This window comes from Salvelinus alpinus, chromosome 14, assembly GCF_045679555.1.
Source record: "Salvelinus alpinus chromosome 14, SLU_Salpinus.1, whole genome shotgun sequence".
Lineage (NCBI taxonomy): Eukaryota > Metazoa > Chordata > Actinopteri > Salmoniformes > Salmonidae > Salvelinus > Salvelinus alpinus.
The window spans coordinates 39676470-39697704 of NC_092099.1; the positions used below are offsets into that span (position 1 = coordinate 39676470).

Genomic DNA, 21235 nt, shown 5'->3' on the forward strand with positions numbered 1-21235 from the left:
TCCACACCCAGTGTTGGTTCTAATACTAGACTCTACCCCATATTACATTTACATTTAAGTCATTTAGCAGACGCTCTTATCCAGAGCGACTTACAAATTGGTGCATTCACCTTATGATATCCAGTGGAACAACCACTTTACAATAGTGCATCTAACTCTTTTAAGGGGGGGGGGGGTTAGAAGGATTACTTTATCCTATCCTAGGTATTCCTTAAAGAGGTGGGGTTTCAGGTGTCTCCGGAAGGTGGTGATTGACTCCGCTGACCTGGCGTCGTGAGGGAGTTTGTTCCACCATTGGGGTGCCAGAGCAGCGAACAGTTTTGACTGGGCTGAGCGGGAACTGTACTTCCTCAGAGGTAGGGAGGCGAGCAGGCCAGAGGTGGATGAACGCAGTGCCCTTGTTTGGGTGTAGGGCCTGATCAGAGCCTGAAGGTACGGAGGTGCCGTTCCCCTCACAGCTCCGTAGGCAAGCACCATGGTCTTGTAACGGATGCGAGCTTCAACTGGAAGCCAGTGGAGAGAGCGGAGGAGCGGGGTGACGTGAGAGAACTTGGGAAAGTTGAACACCAGACGGGCTGCGGCGTTCTGGATGAGTTGTAGGGGTTTAATGGCACAGGCAGGGAGCCCAGCCAACAGCGAGTTGCAGTAATCCAGACGGGAGATGACAAGTGCCTGGATTAGGACCTGCGCCGCTTCCTGCGTGAGGCAGGGTCGTACTCTGCGAATGTTGTAGAGCATGAACCTACAGGAACGGGTCACCGCCTTGATGTTAGTTGAGAACGACAGGGTGTTGTCCAGGATCACGCCAAGGTTCTTAGCACTCTGGGAGGAGGACACAATGGAGTTGTCAACCGTGATGGCGAGATCATGGAACGGGCAGTCCTTCCCCGGGAGGAAGAGCAGCTCCGTCTTGCCGAGGTTCAGCTTGAGGTGGTGATCCGTCATCCACACTGATATGTCTGCCAGACATGCAGAGATGCGATTCACCACCTGGTTATCAGAGGGGGGAAAGGAGAAGATTAATTGTGTGTCGTCTGCATAGCAATGATAGGAGAGACCATGTGAGGATATGACAGAGCCAAGTGACTTGGTGTATAGCGAGAATAGGAGAGGGCCTAGAACAGAGCCCTGGGGGACACCAGTGGTGAGAGCACGTGGTGCGGAGACAGATTCTCGCCACGCCACCTGGTAGGAGCGACCTGTCAGGTAGGACGCAATCCAAGCATGGGCCGCGCCGGAGATGCCCAGCTCGGAGAGGGTGGAGAGGAGGATCTGATGGTTCACAGTATCAAAGGCAGCCGATAGGTCTAGAAGGATGAGAGCAGAGGAGAGAGAGTTAGCTTTAGCAGTGCGGAGCGCCTCCGTGACACAGAGAAGAGCAGTCTCAGTTGAATGACTAGTCTTGAAACCTGACTGATTTGGATCAAGAAGGTCATTCTGAGAGAGATAGCAGGAGAGCTGGCCAAGGACGGCACGTTCAAGAGTTTTGGAGAGAAAAGAAAGAAGGGATACTGGTCTGTAGTTGTTGACATCGGAGGGATCGAGTGTAGGTTTTTTCAGAAGGGGTGCAACTCTCGCTCTCTTGAAGACGGAAGGGACGTAGCCAGCGGTCAAGGATGAGTTGATGAGCGAGGTGAGGTAAGGGAGAAGGTCTCCGGAAATGGTCTGGAGAAGAGAGGAGGGGATAGGGTCAAGCGGGCAGGTTGTTGGGCGGCCGGCCGTCACAAGATGCGAGATTTCATCTGGAGAGAGAGGGGAGAAAGAGGTCAAAGCACAGGGTAGGGCAGTGTGAGCAGAACCAGCGGTGTCGTTTGACTTAGCAAACGAGGATCGGATGTCGTCGACCTTCTTTTCAAAATGGTTGACGAAGTCATCAGCAGAGAGGGAGGAGGGGGAGGAGGATTCAGGAGGGAGGAGAAGGTGGCAAAGAGCTTCCTAGGGTTAGAGGCAGATGCTTGGAATTTAGAGTGGTAGAAATTGGCTTTAGCAGCAGAGACAGAAGAGGAGAATGTAGAGAGGAGGGAGTGAAAGGATGCCAGGTCCGCAGGGAGGCGAGTTTTCCTCCATTTCCGCTCGGCTGCCCGGAGCCATGTTCCCATATGACACTGCATTGATTTTAGTATGTATATTTGTTCTCTGTGGGACTTGAACCCACAACCTTGACTTTGCTAGCGCCATGCCCTCACCAACTGAGCCAAACAAGACCACCTGTCATCAGTGTATAGCAACACACTTACTTTCATGATAGCACTGACAGACTAAGTCCCAGGGGATGTTTTCACACTGCAGTTGTGGGTGGATGAGAGGATTATTTCCCTTTGACTTAATTCTCTGGCTAGCTTACTTCCTATCCCCATCTACTGTACATGGAAACATGTCCATTATGGATGAGGATTTGGTGAATTCTCCCCTGGAAATTGCAGAAGTAGGCCAGGTTTTGGAGGTTAGTGAGTTCAGGCAGTCAGGCACATTCATGTTTAGGATAAACATATAGGAATAGAAGCTAGTTTCCTCTCCTTATGCTGGAGGTTTGAGTGCAGGCAACATTCAGTTGGTGATGAGAAGAAGAATGTCAGGGGCTAGTCCTCTCTCTAGTCCTCTCTCTGTTCTCCAGAAAAGCAGCTTAAGAAGGTTAGTATGAAGGGATGAGCTTCACTCCTCCTGAAGTGTGATTTTAAACATCCTTGGCAGTTTTCTGGTAGCCTGGTCCCAGATCTGTTTGTGCTGTGTTGCCATCTCCTAAATTGCTGTGAAAATGACCATAGGAATTGACAAGACAGCACTAACAGATCTGGGACCAGGCTACAGATCTGACTCCTTGAGACCGGGACACCCTCCCCTGGTGGTACTGTGTGCTTTCTCTTATCTTCACAAACATCCGGCCAGATGGCGTAAACAGAAGGGTATATAAAGGCCAGGCTGAGACAATAAATCAGAGCACATTGGTTCGAGCCCTTGGAGGAACTATCGAACTAAAGGATCACCAGCTCATCCATAGCACATCACCAGTCTAAGCATCACCTCCTAGAAGTGTTTGTTTGTTACGGAGGTTATGCCTGGTCCTGTCCATGCCACAGCGCTCTGTCACTGCAAGTTCACCTCTTCCGGTGTGTGTTTGCGTGTGTGTGTTTACATGATGAATGACAGCCTTTCTCTACTCCAGTGTGGCTGTATGCCAGAGGATGAGCCTCCATAACTATAGGGATGCTATTCGGCCCACGCTAGGACACACCTCCTCAGACAGCTCAATGTATAATTTTGTTCCCTTGTGGATGGTTGGAATGAGAAACATTCTACAGCTGGAATTACAGCTTGACTGTCACTTCACATCCATAAAAACTGATCTATCCCTGTCCCAGTTGAATGCCACACTACTACAAGCATTTACCAGAGATATTTACTACAGCTATATTTCTTTCTGCATGAGAGCACTAAAATCTACTGAACAAAATGGGAAGTTTTGTCACAACACAATGCCACAGATGTCAAGTTTTGAGGGAGCGTGTAATTGGCACGCTGACTGCAGGAATGTCCACCAGAGCTGTTTCCAGATAATTGAATGTTAATCTACCATAAGCCGCCTTTAACAGTTTAAGTTCAACTTTTCCCCCGATGCCTTGATGGATGAAACCATACCTTGAAGGCAGAACTCAGTGTGTCAGAGTGAGCAATGAGCTGTCGCCCACTCTTAGCTATGATGTGGGCGTGCCCCAAGGGTCAATACTGGGGCCCCTCCTGTTCAGCCTGTACATTAATGATCTGCCTTCTGTCTGTACTGGATCTGAAGTTCAAATGTATGCAGATAATATAGTGATATATGTGCATGCAAAGCGCAAACAACAAGCTGCACAAGAACTCACTACTGGAATGGTCCAGGTTACAAAGTGGCTCAGTGACTCGTGTTTGTATCTCAATGTGAAAAAAACAGTTTGCATGTTTTTCACAAAGAGGGCAACAGATGTCCATGTGTCAGGGGAGAAGCTTCAGGTGGTATCTGATTTTAAGTACGTTGGCATCATACTTGATTCCAACCTCTCTTTTAAAAAGCATGTGAAAAAGGTAATTCATATAACCAAATTCAACCTAGCTAATTTCGGATTTATACGAAATTGTTTGACGACAGAGGTAGCAAAACTGTACTTCAAATCTATGATACTCCCCCACTTAACATACTGCTTGACTGGTTGGGCCCAAGCTTGCTGTACAACATTTAAACCTATTCAGTCTGTCCAATAACAGGCTCTCAAAGTGCTTGATAGGAAGCGCAATAGCCATCATCACTGTTACATCCTCAGAAAGCATGAGCTCCTGAGTTGGGAAAATCTTGTGCAATACACCGACGCATGTCTTGTATTCAAGATCCTAAATGCCCTGGCTCCCCCTCCACTCAGTATTTTTGTTAAACAGAAAACCCAAACATATGGCAGCAGATCCACAAGGTCTGCTATGAGGTGACTGTATAGTTCCCTTAAGGAAAAGCACCTTTAGTAAATCAGCTTTCTCTGTGAAAGCTTCCCATGTCTGGAATACACTGCCATCAGACACACATAACTGCACCACATATCACACTTTCACAAAATGCATGAAGACATGGCTAAAGGTCAATCAGATTTGTGAACATAATCCCTAGCTGTGTATTGGCGCTTTCATTGTTGTCTGTTGTCTGTAGCTTGTGAGGTGTGGAAACACTTTGTTGCTTTTATGAATTGCTGCTGTCTTGCTGCTTTTTGTTCTATGTTGCTCTGTCTGTCTGCTACGTCTTGCTTGTCCTATGTTGCTCTGTCTGTATGCTATGTCTTGCTTGTCCTACAATCTTTAATTGTTGCATGTTGCATTTATATTTTTGTTCAATGTATATGCAGTGCATTCTGAAAGTATTCACTTCCACATTTTGTTACGTTACAGCCTTATTTTAAAATGTATTAAATTGTTTTTGCATCAATCTACACACAATACCCCATAATGACGAAGCAAAAACCATTTTAACAGTACTACTTACATTTTTGCTAATGTATTAAAAATAGGAAATGGAAATATCACTTAACTATTCAGACCATTTGTTGAAGCACTTTTGGCGGCGATTACAGCCTCAAGTCTCCTTGGGTAGGACGCTACAAGCTTGGCACACCTGCATTTGTTGTTTCTCTCCCATTCTTCACTACAGATCCTCACAAGCTCTGTCAGGTTGGATGGGGAGTGTTGCTGCACAGCTATTTTCAGGTCTCTCCAGAGATGTTCGATTGGTTTCAAGTCCGAGCTCTGGCTGGGCCACTCAAGGACATTCATAGACATTTCCCGAAGCCACTCCTGCATTGTCTTGGCTGTGTGCTTAGTGTTGTTGTCCTGTTGGAAGGTGAACCATAACCTGCTCAGGAACTCAGAATGGGGCTTTCATCAAGGATCTCTCTGTACTTTGCTCTGTTCATATTTCCCTCGATCTTGACCTGCCACAGAAAAACAACCCGACAGCATGATGCTGCCGCCGCCATGCTTCACCGTAGGGATGGTGCCAGGTTTCTTCCAGACGTGATGCTTGGCATTTAGGTCAAAGAGTTTAATCTTGTTTTCATTAGACCGGAGAATCTTGTTTCTCATGGTCTGAGAGTCTTTAGGTGCCTTTTGGCAAACTCCAAGCGAGCTGCCATGTGCCTTTTTACTGAGGAGTGTCTTCCGTCTGGCAACTCTACCATAAAGGCCTTTTTGGTGGAGTCCTACAGAGATGGTTGTCCTTCTGGAAGGTTCTCCCATCTCCACAGAAGAACTCTGGAGCGCTGTCAGTGACCATCGAGTTCTTGGACTCCTCCCTGACAAAGGCCCTGCCACACCGATTGCTCAGTATGGCCAGGCTGTCAGCTCTAGGAAGAGTCTTGGGGGTTCCACATTTCTTCTATTTAAGAATGATAGAGGCCACTGTGTTCTTGGGGACCTTCAATGCTGCAGAAATTTTTTGGTACCCTGTGCCTCAACGTAATCTTGTCTCGGAGCTCTACGGACAATTCCTTCCGCCTCATGGCTTGGTTTTTGCTCTGACATGCACTGTCAACTGTAGGACCTTACATAGACCGACAGGTGTGTGCCTTTCCATATCAAGGTCAATCAATTGAATTTACCACAGGTGGACTCCAATAAAGTTGTAGAAACGTCTCAAGGATGATCAATGGAAACCGGATGCACCTGAGCTCAATTTCAAGTCTCATAGCAAAGGGTCTGAATACTTATGTAAATAAGGTATTTCAGTTTTTTATTTGTAATACATTTGCAAAAATTTCTAAACCTGTTTTTGCTTTGTCATGATGGAGTATTGTTTGTAGATTGAGGATTCTGTATTTATTTAACCATTTTATAATGAGGCTAACGTAACAAAATGTGGGAAAAATCAAGGGGGCTGAATGCTTCTCGAAGGCACTGTATACTAAGCCCTTATTTGTGATTTGCTAGGCCTACTATGCCCGTGATGCCCTGGCCAAAAACCTCTACAGCCGTCTGTTCAGCTGGCTGGTCACAAGGATCAATGAAAGCATCAAGGTAGGTCTGGTCTCATTATATGAGCCAGATTTGTCAACTATTATTCTATAAGCCATTGACTGTAAAGATATAAGCCCTACCAAAGTAGATTAAATGAGTGTCAGTAAGACAGGACTCATTTTATATGTATCTTATACTTTCTCTTTCTATTTCTCCTCTCAGGCTCAGGCCAAAACACGCCACAAGGTGATGGGAGTCCTGGACATCTATGGTTTTGAAATATTTGAGGTAAGAGTAATGGCTCAGTTTGGCAAATGGGTCCCTGGCCTAAATGGACAGAGATACCTCACACGACCCCTCACCCATGAGCAAAAGCATATTGTTTGCCTAAAACAAAGAACTTGTGTGGTTTCATGAGATTATTAATTTGACATAAACAACTAGCAACTAAACTTCCGTAGTCCAGTGTGTCTTTAAGTTGATCTCGAGTTCATGTTCCTAATGTGCCTGACTGTTCCCCACTCATTGTGAAGTCATTCCATTCCTCTCTACTGAATGTTGTTGTGTCTGGGCCGACAGGATGGAGTAAGTACACCTGCCGAGAGTGTGCAGTGTGCATGCTGCGATCTATCTTCTCGTCTTAATTCAGATCCGCATCTATAACAGGACTTTCATTGTGTTTTTTTGTGGTGGGATATGAAGGAGTACTGGTGCATCTTAAGTGAAGGAGAGGACATTCAATAGCAGAGCTTTTCTGAAGAGTGTATGAAGTAGCTTGGTCCCAGATCTGTTTGTGCTGTCCTGTCAACTCCTATGGTCCTCGTCATGCCAAGTGTTTGGCAAGGCTGCACAAACAGATCTGAGACCAGGTTATGTATGAACACTCTCCTTCTGTTGCCATGTGAGGCCTGCTTTTCCTGACCAAAAGTGTCCAGTACACCCTTCGCCCCATATTGATGCTGTTCTAACCCACTGTAACCTAAGCAAATGGAGTGATATTGTTTCCTAACCCAACCAACGCTGATGCTGTTTGCCAAGTAGGGTTGATTGCAATGAAAAAGGAACTGGTCATCTAAATTAATAGGGAAAGGGGATAATTTTCATAATTTGGGCTTTGAAATGGTTAACAAACTGTCTTTCAATACTCACTGTTCAACACCTTTTGAAACAAGTTTATGATTAACACTGAAGCTTTACCGAGGTTAGTTTACATGTATTCATGATAAGAAACACAGGTAGGATTTTATGATCAGGCAGCTATTTGTCTTATTGTCCAAAGACACTGTCCTTTGTTTGTTCAAGAGTGGTTGTAAAGCAATGAGAAATGTCACCAAGGAATAGAAAGTTCTAGACACGTTCTGCTTGGTTGGTTGCATAGATTGGTAGCTAGCATTGCCTCAGTTTTATAGTAGATCAGTTCCCACAGTAGTTTAGAGAGAGAAAATAGATTCTCTCGGGTTTGCTTGGAAAGAGACATTTTCTTTGTTGGCGTGACATTGCGGTGAAGGAATGGAGCTCGAGCAATTATGGAGCCAGCCCGGGTCTGTTTTGGCATTACCCTAGTGTGATCCAACAAAGGGGAAGAAGGACCCCGGAAGTGACCCGAAAGCTTATTGAATGGCTGCATGACAACACAGAAACAGATGGGGGCATTTCACAGTGGCAGGCAGACGAGAGAGTACTGAATGTGGTGCCATGTGGTACCCTGCTGTTTGCATCTGGACAGGCTAAAATGTGGCCTAATGACTGAATATGAGACTAAATGGTATCTATGGGTGTTCTCCTCTACAGGACAACAGCTTTGAACAGTTCATCATCAACTACTGCAACGAGAAGCTTCAGCAGATCTTCATCGAACTGACGCTACGTGAAGAGCAGGAGGAGTACGTCAGAGAGGTAAGGAACGGTTCCCCGTTTCCCTTTCTGGGAACAACAGGGCTGTAGAGCACACTGTATCAAAACATGTAGAAACAGAATAAAAATGAGTGTTACTTATTGGACCACGTAGTACAGGTGGTCCCTCCCTTTTTTAGTTTGGGTCGTGTTCATTAGACACTAATCTACTGGCATCCACAGAGGAGGGAGTTGCCCCATAAAGCCATCCACCTCGCACCGTTCACCCACAACCATAGCACCCTCTGCCCCCCTGACACTTCACTTTTACACGCTAACAGGTCCATTTGTAGTTTGAGCCAGGCCTGTCAACCAGTGTTCTAGTACGTCTGGGCTGTGATGTTGACCATGCCTATATCACTCTGTTTTGTCCAGTCGCTCCCGTTCACTTCATGTACCTCTTGCTCTTTCACTCTTTTCTTTCCTCTCTGCCTCTGTACCCCATTGCACTTCCTCCATGTTCTATTGTCCACCTCATTTATCGTTCTAGTCCTTTCTCTCCCTCAACCTTCTCTCCTGCTTTCTTCACCACTCTTTCCATATCTCTCTCCCTCTCCTCTGTGGGTTTGGGGACTGAAGTGATCCTTCACTCCAGCAGGGGTAAACAGACTTCTTCCCCTGGGGCTCAGGCCTCTGTTTGCTTTCAGAGCTCTAAGTATGTGAGTGCTGCTCCCTTGACCTCCCCTCCATGATATTCCATTGCCTGGCCTCGCTCAACATCAGTGCATGGGAAAATACTACACTGTGGGAGACAGGAGGGATGCAGAATCCGGATGCAGGATGCAGAATCCGCATCCCCACATGGCTAACCCAGCCCCGCCCCCAAACCTGGTCTTCCCTGTCTGTCACATAGACCAAGTCTGCCAGAACCACCAGTTACCAGCCCTGACATGTCATAGCGCTCCAAAGCCCAGCCCAAGCCCTGTGGTTCGGCACCATTTTTAATGTTGTTCAAACAGGCACGTTCTTTCAGAAACATGCTGTGCTCTTGAGTCTTGTGCTCTTATTGAGGTGTATATAAATGTATATACATTGAATAGAAAATATATTTTAAGGACTCTTACTGTTTAAACCCCAAGCTACAGCTGTGTCAACCCATTAAACCAGCAACAGCAGATCTGACTGAATGGCTTTGGTCAGTCAGGCCAGACAAATGATTTAGATACTATCAGACATAGTGAACTGCTTAAAAGAAAATTCCACCCAAAACTATCTTTTGGTATTTGTTTCAGTAATCCATTGTTGATATAGTCCCAAAATGTTTTGCTTGTCAGCAATCAAGTTTTCTATATATACACTACCGTTCAAAAGTTTGGGGTCACTTAAAAATGTCCTGGTTTTCCTGATATTCCTGGAATATCTACATACAGAGGCCCATTATCAGCAACCATCACTCCTGTGTTCCAACGCCACGTTGTGTTAGCTAACCCAAGTTTATCATTTTAAAAGGCTAATTGATCATTAGAAAACCCTTTTGCAATTATGTTAGCACAGCTGAAAACTGCTGTTCTGATTAAAGAAGCAATAAAACTGGACATCTTTAGACTAGTTGAGTATCTGGAGCATCAGCATTTGGGGGTTTGATTACAGGCTCAAATTGTCCAGAAACAAATAACTTTCTTCTGAAACTCGTCAGTCTATTCTTGTTCTGAGAAATTCAGACTATTCCATGTACGAGAAAATGCTTTGTACTACTCCCTTCACAGAACAGCACAAACTGGCTCTAACCAGAATAGAAAAAGGAGTGGGAGGCCCCGGTGTACAACTGAGCAAGAGGACAAGTACATTAGAGTGTCTAGTTTGAGAAACAGACGCCTCACAAGTCCTCAACTGGCAGCTTCATTAAATAGTACCCGCAAAACACCAGTCTCAACGTCAACAGTGAAGAGGAAACTCCGGGATGCTGGCCTTTTAGGCAGAGTTGCAAAGAAAAAGCCATATCTCAGACTGGCCAATAAAAAGAAAAGATTAAGATGGGCAAAAGAACACACACTGGACAGAGATATGGCTTTTCTTTGCAACTCTAGAAGGCCAGCATCCCGGAGTTGCCTCTTCACTGTTCACGTTGAGACTGGTGTTTTGCGGGTACTATTTGGTTGCTGATAATGGGCCTCTGTACGCCTATGTAGATATTCCAGCTACAATAGTCATTTACAACATTAACAATGTCTGCACTATATTTCTGATCAATTTGTTATTTTAATGTACAAAAGTTTGGGGTCACTTAGAAATGTCCATGTTTTTGAAAGAAAAGCGTTTTTTTTTTTTACGGTATGACGCATTTTGATTCTCTGTTCTGTAAGTTGTTGACTAAATAGAGCCCCACAGTTGAGGTGTCATAATAGCCCTAAAACCTAGCGGTCAAACAGGGAAATGGTTCCATTCGTTTTTCTACCATTAGACATGCAAGACTACACATCCCTGCAAGCTCCTGCATGTAATCTCTAGCTGATACCTTTGCTAACAGGTATTGTCAATTTAAAACTTACACAAGACAGTTCACAGAATTGTCCACTTAAAGAAATGTAACAAATTAATTCATTAATACTTTTAGCTAACAATATGTAGTTAATCCAGAGATTCTTACCTTTGCCTTGAATTGTCCCTCTCGTCCAGAATCATGGAATTTGTAGTTCTTTATGATAGCCACATTAGCAGCTAATTAGTATTTCATTTTGGGGGGGTAAATAAAAGCAAATATATTGATAAAAGTAATCTTGTCCTAGAGAGATTTACACAGTTATCAGAACATCACGCTAGGGTAAGCCTACACAGAACACAGCCCTTATTTTAAGGGTTTCTAAAATCCCCTATGGGGGAAAATGAATGGTGGATAAACGATTGGAACCATTTCCCTGTTTGATTGCTAGGTTATATGGGTATTATGACTCGTACTGTGGTACTCTATGGCCCATTGGTTAGCTGCCTGTCTGAGAGTCTTGAAGGTCAGTGGGTTTATCTCTTAAGCCACTCAGGTCTGTATAAGTAAGTCTAGGTGAGGTCAGGATTACACTACAGGACATTGCTTTGTTGGAAAGCCCAAGACATAAGTGAAAGTTAGTGGGGAAAAAGAGAAAATAGTAACCTGTTTGTAACCTCTTGTTCTCTGTTTGTGACAGGGCATTGAATGGACCAACATTGAGTATTTCAACAACGCCGTTATCTGTGACCTCATTGAGAATGTAAGTCGGTCTCCCTCAATGTCATCTGATTCTTGTAAAGCAAAAAAAAGCAATTTCACAATATACATGAATAATTACCTTGAAACAATTTTCCATGATATACACATGGTTTATCACTAATGACCAGACATGATTACCTCAAATATGGGTTAACTTTGGTCTGTAATCAGTTGACTCTGTTTAGAACAATTATAATACTGTATCGTACATTTAGAATTTATTTTAAAGAATGTATTCTCAGAATAATATGTTAAGAGGAATGTGTTATAATAATCCCACTCTCTCCTCCTCTGTTGCAGAACCAGAATGGTATCCTGGCCATGTTGGATGAGGAATGTCTCAGGCCAGGCACAGTGACTGATGACACCTTCCTAGACAAGCTCAACACCATCTGTGCTGAGCACCAGCACTTTGAGAGTCGCCTCAGCAAGAACTCCAAGTTCCTGACAGACCACAGCTTGCCTCACAGCTGCTTCCGCATCCAACACTACGCTGGGAAAGTAGGGATGAGAAACACACTTTACATATACTGGGAGACTGTGTGGGACCCAGGGTTGGGGTCAATTCCATTTTAATTCAGGAAGTAAACTGAAATTTCCAAGTCCAATTTTAGGTTTATTTCCTGACTTGACTGAATTTAAATGGATAAATTAACCCCATCACTGCATCATAGACATGTATAACCTAGATATGACACTCTGGTAATCACTGGCGAGGAGAAAAGATAGGATCAATACTGATTATAGTCAGACGAGCAGAGTGGAGAGGAGCGTGCAGATTGGGTTAAGAGCATTACCTGGAATGCATCACATTCAGTGATTGTAAAAAAAATTAATAAAAAAAAAGATCAGTAATGCAGAGGTTTTCCTTGACACATGATGGACCAGAATAGCCCAGAATATATCCTGCTTTAAAGACACTCTGGGTAAATAGACTTATAATCCCCATTTGGTCAACATCCCCCACAAACAGTGTTGCATTTGTATTAATCGGATTCAATCCATGGCAAGTATTTCCTCAGGATGCGTTTAGGATTGACAGTAAAGTACTACTACTCCTCCTCCCTCTGGGTTGTCGTTCTTTTTATGGGGCAATAACAGATATTTTCCTGTGCTTCGTGTCTGAGTATTTTCATCACTGTCTTGGTGTTTTCATAATTGTCTTGTGGTCTAGGTGCTGTACCGTGTGGAGGGCTTTGTAGACAAGAACAATGACCTGCTGTACAGAGACCTGTCTCAGGCCATGTACAAGGCCACCCACAGCCTGATGAGACAGCTGTTTCCTGAGGGAAACCCTGCTAAGGTCAACCTGAAGAGACCCCCCACCGCAGGCTTCCAGTTCAAGGTCTCTGTAGGGGGACTCATGAGAAACCTGCAGAGCAAGAACCCCAACTACATCAGGTACAGTAAACCTAGAACCCCACCTACATCAGGTAAATTACTGTTCACTCTGAGGATCATGTATTCAAACGGAACAGTATTGTGATCAGAATAAAATCAACTAACTCTATAAGATCCTTGGGGCAGTATTCTGAGATCTGTGTTAACTCTGATCAGGTCCACTGACTACCGTTGCATGTCCATGCCATAGTGTCTGACTGTCTGTTCTCCTCAGGTGCATCAAGCCCAACGATAAGAAGGCAGCCCACATCTTCACCGACTCACTGGTGTGTCACCAGGTGCGTTACCTGGGTCTGATGGAGAATGTGCGTGTGAGGAGGGCAGGCTACGCATTCCGCCAGCCCTACGAGCCCTGTCTGGAGCGATACAAGATGCTCTGCAAGCAGACCTGGCCTCACTGGAGAGGACCTGCCAGGTAGGACCTCAGCTCTGCCTTTACAGAAATACTGTAGTTATTATCTGCCTGTTGGGAATATTTTATTTACCATGTGATGATCATAGAGTAAAAATATCTACCTCTTTCTCAATCAAATCAATCTAATGTATTTATAAAGCCTTTTTTATATCAGCAGTTTTCACGAAGGGCTTTTACAGTTTCCTTTCCCGTGTTTAGCAGTGTTCTAACTGGATAACAATGTAGCAACAGCAGTATAGTCATCCATGGATGAAATGCCATTTCATATCCCACCATGATACAATGATGTCAATAAGCCGTTTTGGGTTGGCTAGATCTGGTTGCGCTGGGGCATCAGACCATCTAACAGCTCAGTAATTTCCTTTACTTTGTCCAGGGCATGTTGAGGCAGTTGCCCCATATCTCTGCTGTGTGCCAATAACGCTCTAAGTCATGTTGCATTCACTGTAAAGGTATTAGGGATGGGCACGGTTAATCGAACAGACTTTAGTATTCGGTTACCTGAACGCACATTTTATTGCGGGGGGAAAAAATTTGAGGCCTATTTTAACAATGAAAAAGCTTTGTCTAAATTAAATTATCCTTGTGACATTTTTACCTACAAGGATATACCGTGACATTTTAAATGATTAATTTAATAAAACAAACTTTTGAATGTAGTTTTTATAATAGTGCATTGAGCTACCGCTGCTCATTCAGCCCTGCAGACTGCCTGACAACGGTATTTACTTAAAATAGCATTTCCACAATACATGGCACAGATCAATGCAAAACACTCACCAGAAACCCTTTTCAGAATCAGTTCTATCATGGCGAAAATCAGCCTTTTCTTTCGCTTTTGATTTTAGCCAAACTACTGGTGAAAGGTAGCATGTCCGGCCCTGCCATATGCATTTGCATCATTCTGATTGGTCGAGAGTCAAAGCAAAATATATATATATTTTTTTGTTACTATCCGGATATCTTATGTCATATTTTTTATATTTTATTTAACCTTTATTTAACTAGGCAAGTCAGTTAAGAACATTCTTATTTAAAATGACTGCCAAACCCGGACAACGCTGGGCCAATTGTGCGCCGCCCTATTGGACTCCCAATCACGGCCGGATGTGATACAGCCTGGATTCGAACCAGGTACTATAGTGACGCCTCTTGCACTGAGATGCAGTGCCTTCGACCACTGCGCCACTCGTGAGCCCATATCATTTGAATAGTGAAATAATTTCAAATACATATCCCACAATGTATTATATCGATTCCTATCTGATGTGAATTATACACGACAGCATATTTGGTGTCTAGTTTGTGTGCTTACTATACTCCTTATATGGTGTGTAAATGGTTCATGAGGTTACATGTTTTCCTCCCACATGTTACTTCAGATATGGACTGTTATCGTCTTAGAATGGCATTCTTGCCGCCTGTGTTCTCTCTGCCTTATCCAATCCATCTACCGTCTGTCTCTTCCTCTCCCTCGGTCTGTCTCTCCCTTTAGTCCCCTATCTTTTGTCCTTTCCGCTTCATCATAACTATCCCCATGTTAAGAGAAGGGTCGTAACAGAATAGTTAAGAGTTGTACCTCTGTCTCCTTGTAGGGATGGAGTGGAGGTGCTGCTGACAGACTGTTCTGTTCCAGCTGAGGAGTTTGCATACGGACGCTCCAAAATCTTCATCAGGAACCCCAGAACGGTAGCATGACATGATATAACATGATATTGCAGAGGCACACCCAGTTGATCTGGACCCTGTTACTGTGTTTGATAGTATTAATGGTACTACGTGATTTAAAAAAAATATATATATTTTTTTATATAACATAAGTCACATCCTTGGTGGTAACCCTTAACGTTGGAAAGAGCAGCATGCTCTGTAATTGGCATTTGTCCAGTTTTATTAGTACAGAAGATGTAGCCATAGATCATAAATGTGAGGAGACGGATGTATTCATATACAGTTAGACTAATGCCAGAATCCAGTTGGCTGATGCTCTCATGTTTGACCTGCGTTAAAAGGCTTCTAGAAGAAGGAAGTCGTGCCCCTCTACTAATTACGACGCTTAACCAACATTATGGAACATTCTGAGAACACATGGCTTCACTTATCCATTATACAGCGGCTCAGATAGGAGCATGTGGGGGAAAAAAGGAACATTTAGGCCTAGTCTCCATAGCATCATGGGCTTTTAGAAACTGCAGTGGTGGGTGGAACAACATACTCTTTAGTCAGTCCAGGAGACAGCCTAAACAAACCCTGATCTCAAAGGGGGTTGTCCTTATCTTTGATCTACTGTACCTTCTTACCAGATTAGCTAGGTATCTCCATCTCTCAGCTGTACAGTGAATGTTCAGTCAGGCTGGTGGTAGGGTGGGTTCTAGTCTAGGTCACTGAACTCCCATCCCCTAGATCTGTCTTTGAGGTGGAGGAAATGTTTGGGCACATATAGAAGCCCCTTATCAATCTCAAGATCTTGTGCTACCACACAATATTGTTCCAAAATGGCATCCTGTCTCATTGAACATGTCCTCTCATTCCTAAATTGTACAGACTATGCTATGTATCATAGTACATGTAGATGTTCCTATCATCCTCTTGATGCCCACCCTCTTCCTGTGTCCCCAGCTGTTCACCCTGGAGGAGAGGAGAAGGGCGTGTCTGGAGGACCTGGCCACCCTGATCCAGAAGATCTACCGTGGGTGGAAGTGTCGTACTCATTTCCTCCTGCTGAAGAAAAGCCAGGTGGTGGTAGCAGCCTGGTACCGCAGATATGCAGTGAGTTAGCTTTGCTCAACTATGGACATGCAGGCACACACAACTTCATACCAGCCTTTATTCAGTCTCAAGAGTAGGGTTGATAAATTCTGGAAACTTTCCCAAAGTCCCCAGGTTTTCCAGAAATTCTAGTTTGGATGATTCTCAGAATCAGGAGGGGAAAGGCAGGGAGAGAATCATGATTCCTCTCCTATTCATTTCTGGAGCTGTTGTACAGGTGTAGGTTCTTAATTTAACCAGTTTCTCACAGCAGGAAAATAATCCTGCAATAACAGGAAATGTGAAATATTGTGTGGATTATAATTAATGGCCATTTTTGTATGGGTTGATACATTTCTACTTATGGCAAATCAAGTCTGCATTTTTAAGTGGAAATTACATACTTTAGAAGCCTTTTTAAAACTCGAATACACTACAAGTTTACATTTCCTACTATTCAGGAAATTTCATGCAACAGGGTGGTCAAATTAAGTTCCCAAATTCCCACAACTTAATATGCTAGCTATAGATTTTAGATTACTGTAGTTCGAGTTTACTTGTCTATTGAGCTCAGTGTTTTTTGCCTTGTCCTGTTTCAGCAACAAAAGAAATATGAGAAGATCAAGAGCGCTACACTAGTGATGCAGTCCTTCACCAGAGGGTGGAAGGTATGTCTATGTCAGCATGCCAGTCAAACACTATAAGAATGCATATTTTTCTTTGATAACACTGCAGTAAAGGTATGTTTTTAAACAAATTGTTTTTCTCCAGGCCCGCAAGATCTTGCGACAGCTGAAATACGAGAAGAGATGCAAGGAGGCAGTGACTACCATTGCAGCATACTGGCACGGGACTCAGGTACTAGCTCAAACACTACCTAATGGCAACATAATAATTAGACAATGTAAAGACGTGTCGAATGAAGATATTGGGAAGAAAATTGATGGATTACTTATTATGGGCATCCACTGACTTTTTGCTTTTACAAGGTTTGTCTGTGACAGAGCCAGGTAGGGAAATACAGTATGTTAAGACATGGCTATGCTCAGGTCTCCCAGCTATACTAAAAGCTAAACTAGAGCAATTCCACAGCTTTTTCCCCCTCTAGTCGTCTTCTGCTGGCTGATCTTACGACCGCTGCTTTTTATCACTCTTTCACTCTCTTTACCCCTCACTCTAATTCTTCCCTCATCTCACTCTCTTCCCTCCCTGCTCCCTCATCCTTCCACCCTCCTGGCCACCCCCAGGCCCGGATGGAGCTGCGGCGCCTAAAGACGGAGGCACGGAATAAGCATGCCGTGTCTGTCATATGGGCATACTGGCAAGGGACCAAGGTATTTAAGCCTGCTGCCATCGTGTTTTGCCATCCCAGCTGTCCGTCATCCCCCATGTCCCGCCCCTCCCCTTGAAACTGACCAATTAAATGGCTCCTCCTCATCCCTCTGTTGTCCCATGGTCCACTAATGTCGCCCCTCGTCTACCATTGTTTGTAACTCATGTTTTATTTTCCCTTTAATAGGTGTCATTTTGGAGGTTGTTGAAAGGGTTACCCAGTAACACATTTTTACCCCTTTAAACTAGAGATTTTAGGATTTTTTTCAACGCCGATACCGATTATTGGTGGACCAAAAAAAACCGATACAGATTAATCGTACGATTTTTATATATATTTGTAATAATGACAATTACAACAATACTGAATGAACAATGAGCCCTTTTATTTTAACTTAATATAATACATAAATAAAATATATTTAGTTTCAAATAAATAATGAAAGATGTTTAAATAATGCAAAAACAGTGTTGGAGAAGAAAGTAAAAGTGCAATTTGTGCCATGTAAAAAAGCTAACGTTTATGTTCCTTGCTCAGAACATATGATAGCTGGTGGTTCAATATTCCCAGTTCTTTAATATTCCCAGTTAAGAAGTTTTAGGTTGTAGTTACTATAGGAATAATGACGCGTCGACTATTTCATATACCTTTGACTATTGGATGTTCTTATAGGCACTTTAGTATTGCCAGACTAATCTCGGGAGTTGATAGGCTTGAAGTCATAAACGGCGCTGTGCTTCAAGCATTGCTAAGAGCTGCTGGCAAACGCAGTAAAGTGCTGTTTGAATGAATGCTTACGAGCATGCTGCTGCCTACCACCGCTCAGTCAGACTGCTCTATCAAATATCAAATCATAGACTTAATTATAATAAACACACAAATACGAGCCTTTGGTCTTTAATATGGTCAAATCCGGAAACTATCATTTCAAAAACAAAACGTTTATTCTTTCAGTGAAATACGGAACCATTCTGTATTTTGTCAAACAGGTGGCAACCCTAAGTCAAAATATTTCTGTTACATTACACAACCTTCAATGTTATGTCATAATTATGTAATATTCTGGCAAATTAATTATGGTCTTTGTTAGGAAGAAACCCAGCTCGCAACAAGCCAGGCGGCCCAAACTGTTGCATATACCCTGACTCTGTTTGCACTGAACGCAAGAGAAGTGACCCAATTTCCCTAGTTAATATTGCCTGCTAACATGCATTTATTTAAACTAAATATGCAGGTTTAAAAAAATATATACTTATGTGTATTGATTTTAAGAAAGGCATTGATGTTTATGGTTAGGTACATTTGTGCAACGAATGTGCTTTTTTTGCAAATGCGCTTTTGTTAAATCACTCGTTTGGCAAAGTTGAAGTAGGCTGTGATTCGATGATAAATTAACAGGCACCGCATTGATTATGTGCAACGCAGGACAAGCTAGTTAACCTAGTAATATCAAAAACGATGTGTAGTTAACGTTTTTTATAAGAAGTTTAATGCTAGCTAGCAACTTACCTTGGCTCATTGCAGCCACAAGGTCCTTTTGACACTGCACTCGTGTAACAGGTGGTCAGCCTGCCACAGTCTCCTCGTGGATTGCAATGTAATCGGCCATAATCGGCATCCAAAAAGGCTGATTACCGATTGTTATGAAAACTTGAAATCGGCCCTAATTAATCGGCCATGCCGACCTCTACATTAAACTATAAACCTCTGTGTGCTAGCAGCCTCTGTTTTTACTGCAATGGAGCCTTCCTTACTTCCTTCCCTTAGGAACAGCAGAAAGTGCTACAACCCACCATTGTCTTGGTCTGTTTTCTTGATTAAGTTTGTCATTGCAATCCGCTGTAATCTGTTACTATGTGAGAGACTTGATGTACAGTACGCTGCATTAGATAATCAAAATGGGTATCATGTGTTCACTTTAATGCATTAGTTGTGAGAATAGACCATGCTGAGAATGGACTATATTCTATCTGCTAAATATCACAATAGAGAGCCACCGTTCATAACCTAGGCCCTTCTCGACATAGCACCTATGCTACCATTAGCACTTTATCAACTTAGCGTGACATTCTTTGCTTTAGAGGCCACATATAAACCTTTAAAACGGTCCATGCACAACATGTCATATTTGATGGGCCTTTAACCACGGGATGCAGTCAACTGATGACACAGTACTGCTATCTTTGGAAGACCTCTGATACTATTTTGTATCTCAGCAACATCTTATCTAAAGGCTTTACGGACAAACTGACCAGATAATCATCAAATTCCTTTTATTGACACATTTATCAAGCCTACTGTAGTCTGTTACATGACCGACGCGTGCGACTAATTGGCCCATCTAATTGGTGGATCTAGTCTCTTAGCCTGGGAAAAGCCCACAGTACTTCCACTGAATCAGTGGCGTCAGTGATTTATGTGAGCTGTTCACAGTAGTCACAAAGTTTTAATCAATATAATTGATATTAGTTACAATTAACTTCTGTCTACTTCAGGGAAACCTGGACTTTTGTACTAATGGTGCTAACTCCTATCACTGTCATAAGCTCCAAAGAGTAGTTAATGTTATCCTCCATTGCCTTAATCTTTCTGCTACTGCTACACATTTCTGTCTGCTTCTTATTGCTACCAACACCCATCCCAACGGGTATATTCTTTCCAAAACACAAACCATAAACCCCACCACTTCCCCAGGCTCGGCGAGAACTGCGGTGTCTAAAGAAGGAGGCGCGAGAAAAGCACGCTGTGTCTGTCATTTGGGCTGGCTGGCAGGGGACCAAGGTATTTGGGAAGCAGCCTGTCGTTGACAATATCCATCCATATCCCGCCGCTCACCTGTCATTTCCCCATCAAATAAACCCAGACCGATGCCAGACCCCTGCATTAGCTAAACATTGGTCTGAGCAGACCCCAAAAGGTCTCTAGCTATCCTCCCCATTACCACCACCCATCCTATCTATATTGCATGGAAAGGTGCCATACAACCCCTCATCCAATGTCCCATCGCATGCCAAAACAGAATTGAAATGGGGGGAAAGTCACCTAACCTACTGAAACGGAACAAGACCCCTAAGCCCCCATTCTAGCTCTCTCAGCCCAACTAGGTGCTGTTAGCTAACCTTGAATGGTTTAATGGAAAATATATAGAAATAGATGGCTGGAGTTCTGGTGACCCTTGGCTCTGGTAGATAATGGACAGGCCTGGGCACTAAGGGTGGATGGGGGAGAGGTGTGGTAAAGATACAGTCACTTAAGCCTCTTTGCTATGCAGCCTGATGGATTATAGCTGATCCAGACTCAAATCGGGGGGGGGGCGCGTGCATCACACACACACTCGCACAGTGCCTGGAACCAGCCGGCGACCCTGTGCGACGCCGTAAAAGGGGCAAACGAGGTTGTCTCATGGTCAGGCTTCGGAGACGGGCACATCGCGCAGCACTCCCTAGCATACTACTCGCCAATGTCCAGTCTCTTGACAATAAGGTTGATGAAATCCGAGCACGGGTAGCATTCCAGAGAGACATCAGGGATTGCAACGTGCTCTGCTTCACGGAAACATGGCTAACTCAAGAGACGCAAACGGAGTCGGTGCAGCCAGCTGGTTTCTTCATGCATCGCGCCGACAGAAACAAACATCTTTCTGGTAAGAAGAGGGGCGGGGGGGTATGCCTTATGATTAACGAGACGTGGTGTGATCATCATAACAACACACAGGAACTCAAGTCATTCTGTTCACCTGATCTAGAACTCCTCACAATCAAATGTCGACCGCATTATCTACCAAGGGAATTCTCTTCAA

The 21235-nt window shown here is 43.7% G+C and overlaps 1 protein-coding gene across 4 annotated transcripts in view; it reads left to right on the plus strand.

The window, feature by feature from the left end:
- The window catches only part of LOC139538910 (unconventional myosin-Ib-like), a 136312-nt gene that overhangs the window by 100641 nt on the left and 14436 nt on the right, over nucleotides 1–21235 (plus strand). For 2 of the 4 annotated variants that reach the window (XM_071341476.1, XM_071341479.1), the window contains 13 exons: nucleotides 6439–6525; nucleotides 6688–6753; nucleotides 8257–8361; nucleotides 11478–11540; nucleotides 11840–12040; nucleotides 12714–12940; nucleotides 13155–13355; nucleotides 14951–15044; nucleotides 15975–16124; nucleotides 16703–16771; nucleotides 16875–16961; nucleotides 17351–17437; nucleotides 20131–20217. In XM_071341476.1, coding sequence (XP_071197577.1) covers nucleotides 6439–6525; nucleotides 6688–6753; nucleotides 8257–8361; nucleotides 11478–11540; nucleotides 11840–12040; nucleotides 12714–12940; nucleotides 13155–13355; nucleotides 14951–15044; nucleotides 15975–16124; nucleotides 16703–16771; nucleotides 16875–16961; nucleotides 17351–17437; nucleotides 20131–20217 — 1524 coding nt within the window. The remainder of the gene's footprint in view (nucleotides 1–6438; nucleotides 6526–6687; nucleotides 6754–8256; nucleotides 8362–11477; nucleotides 11541–11839; nucleotides 12041–12713; nucleotides 12941–13154; nucleotides 13356–14950; nucleotides 15045–15974; nucleotides 16125–16702; nucleotides 16772–16874; nucleotides 16962–17350; nucleotides 17438–20130; nucleotides 20218–21235) is intronic. The other 2 variants (XM_071341477.1, XM_071341478.1) reach the window with 2 other exon arrangements.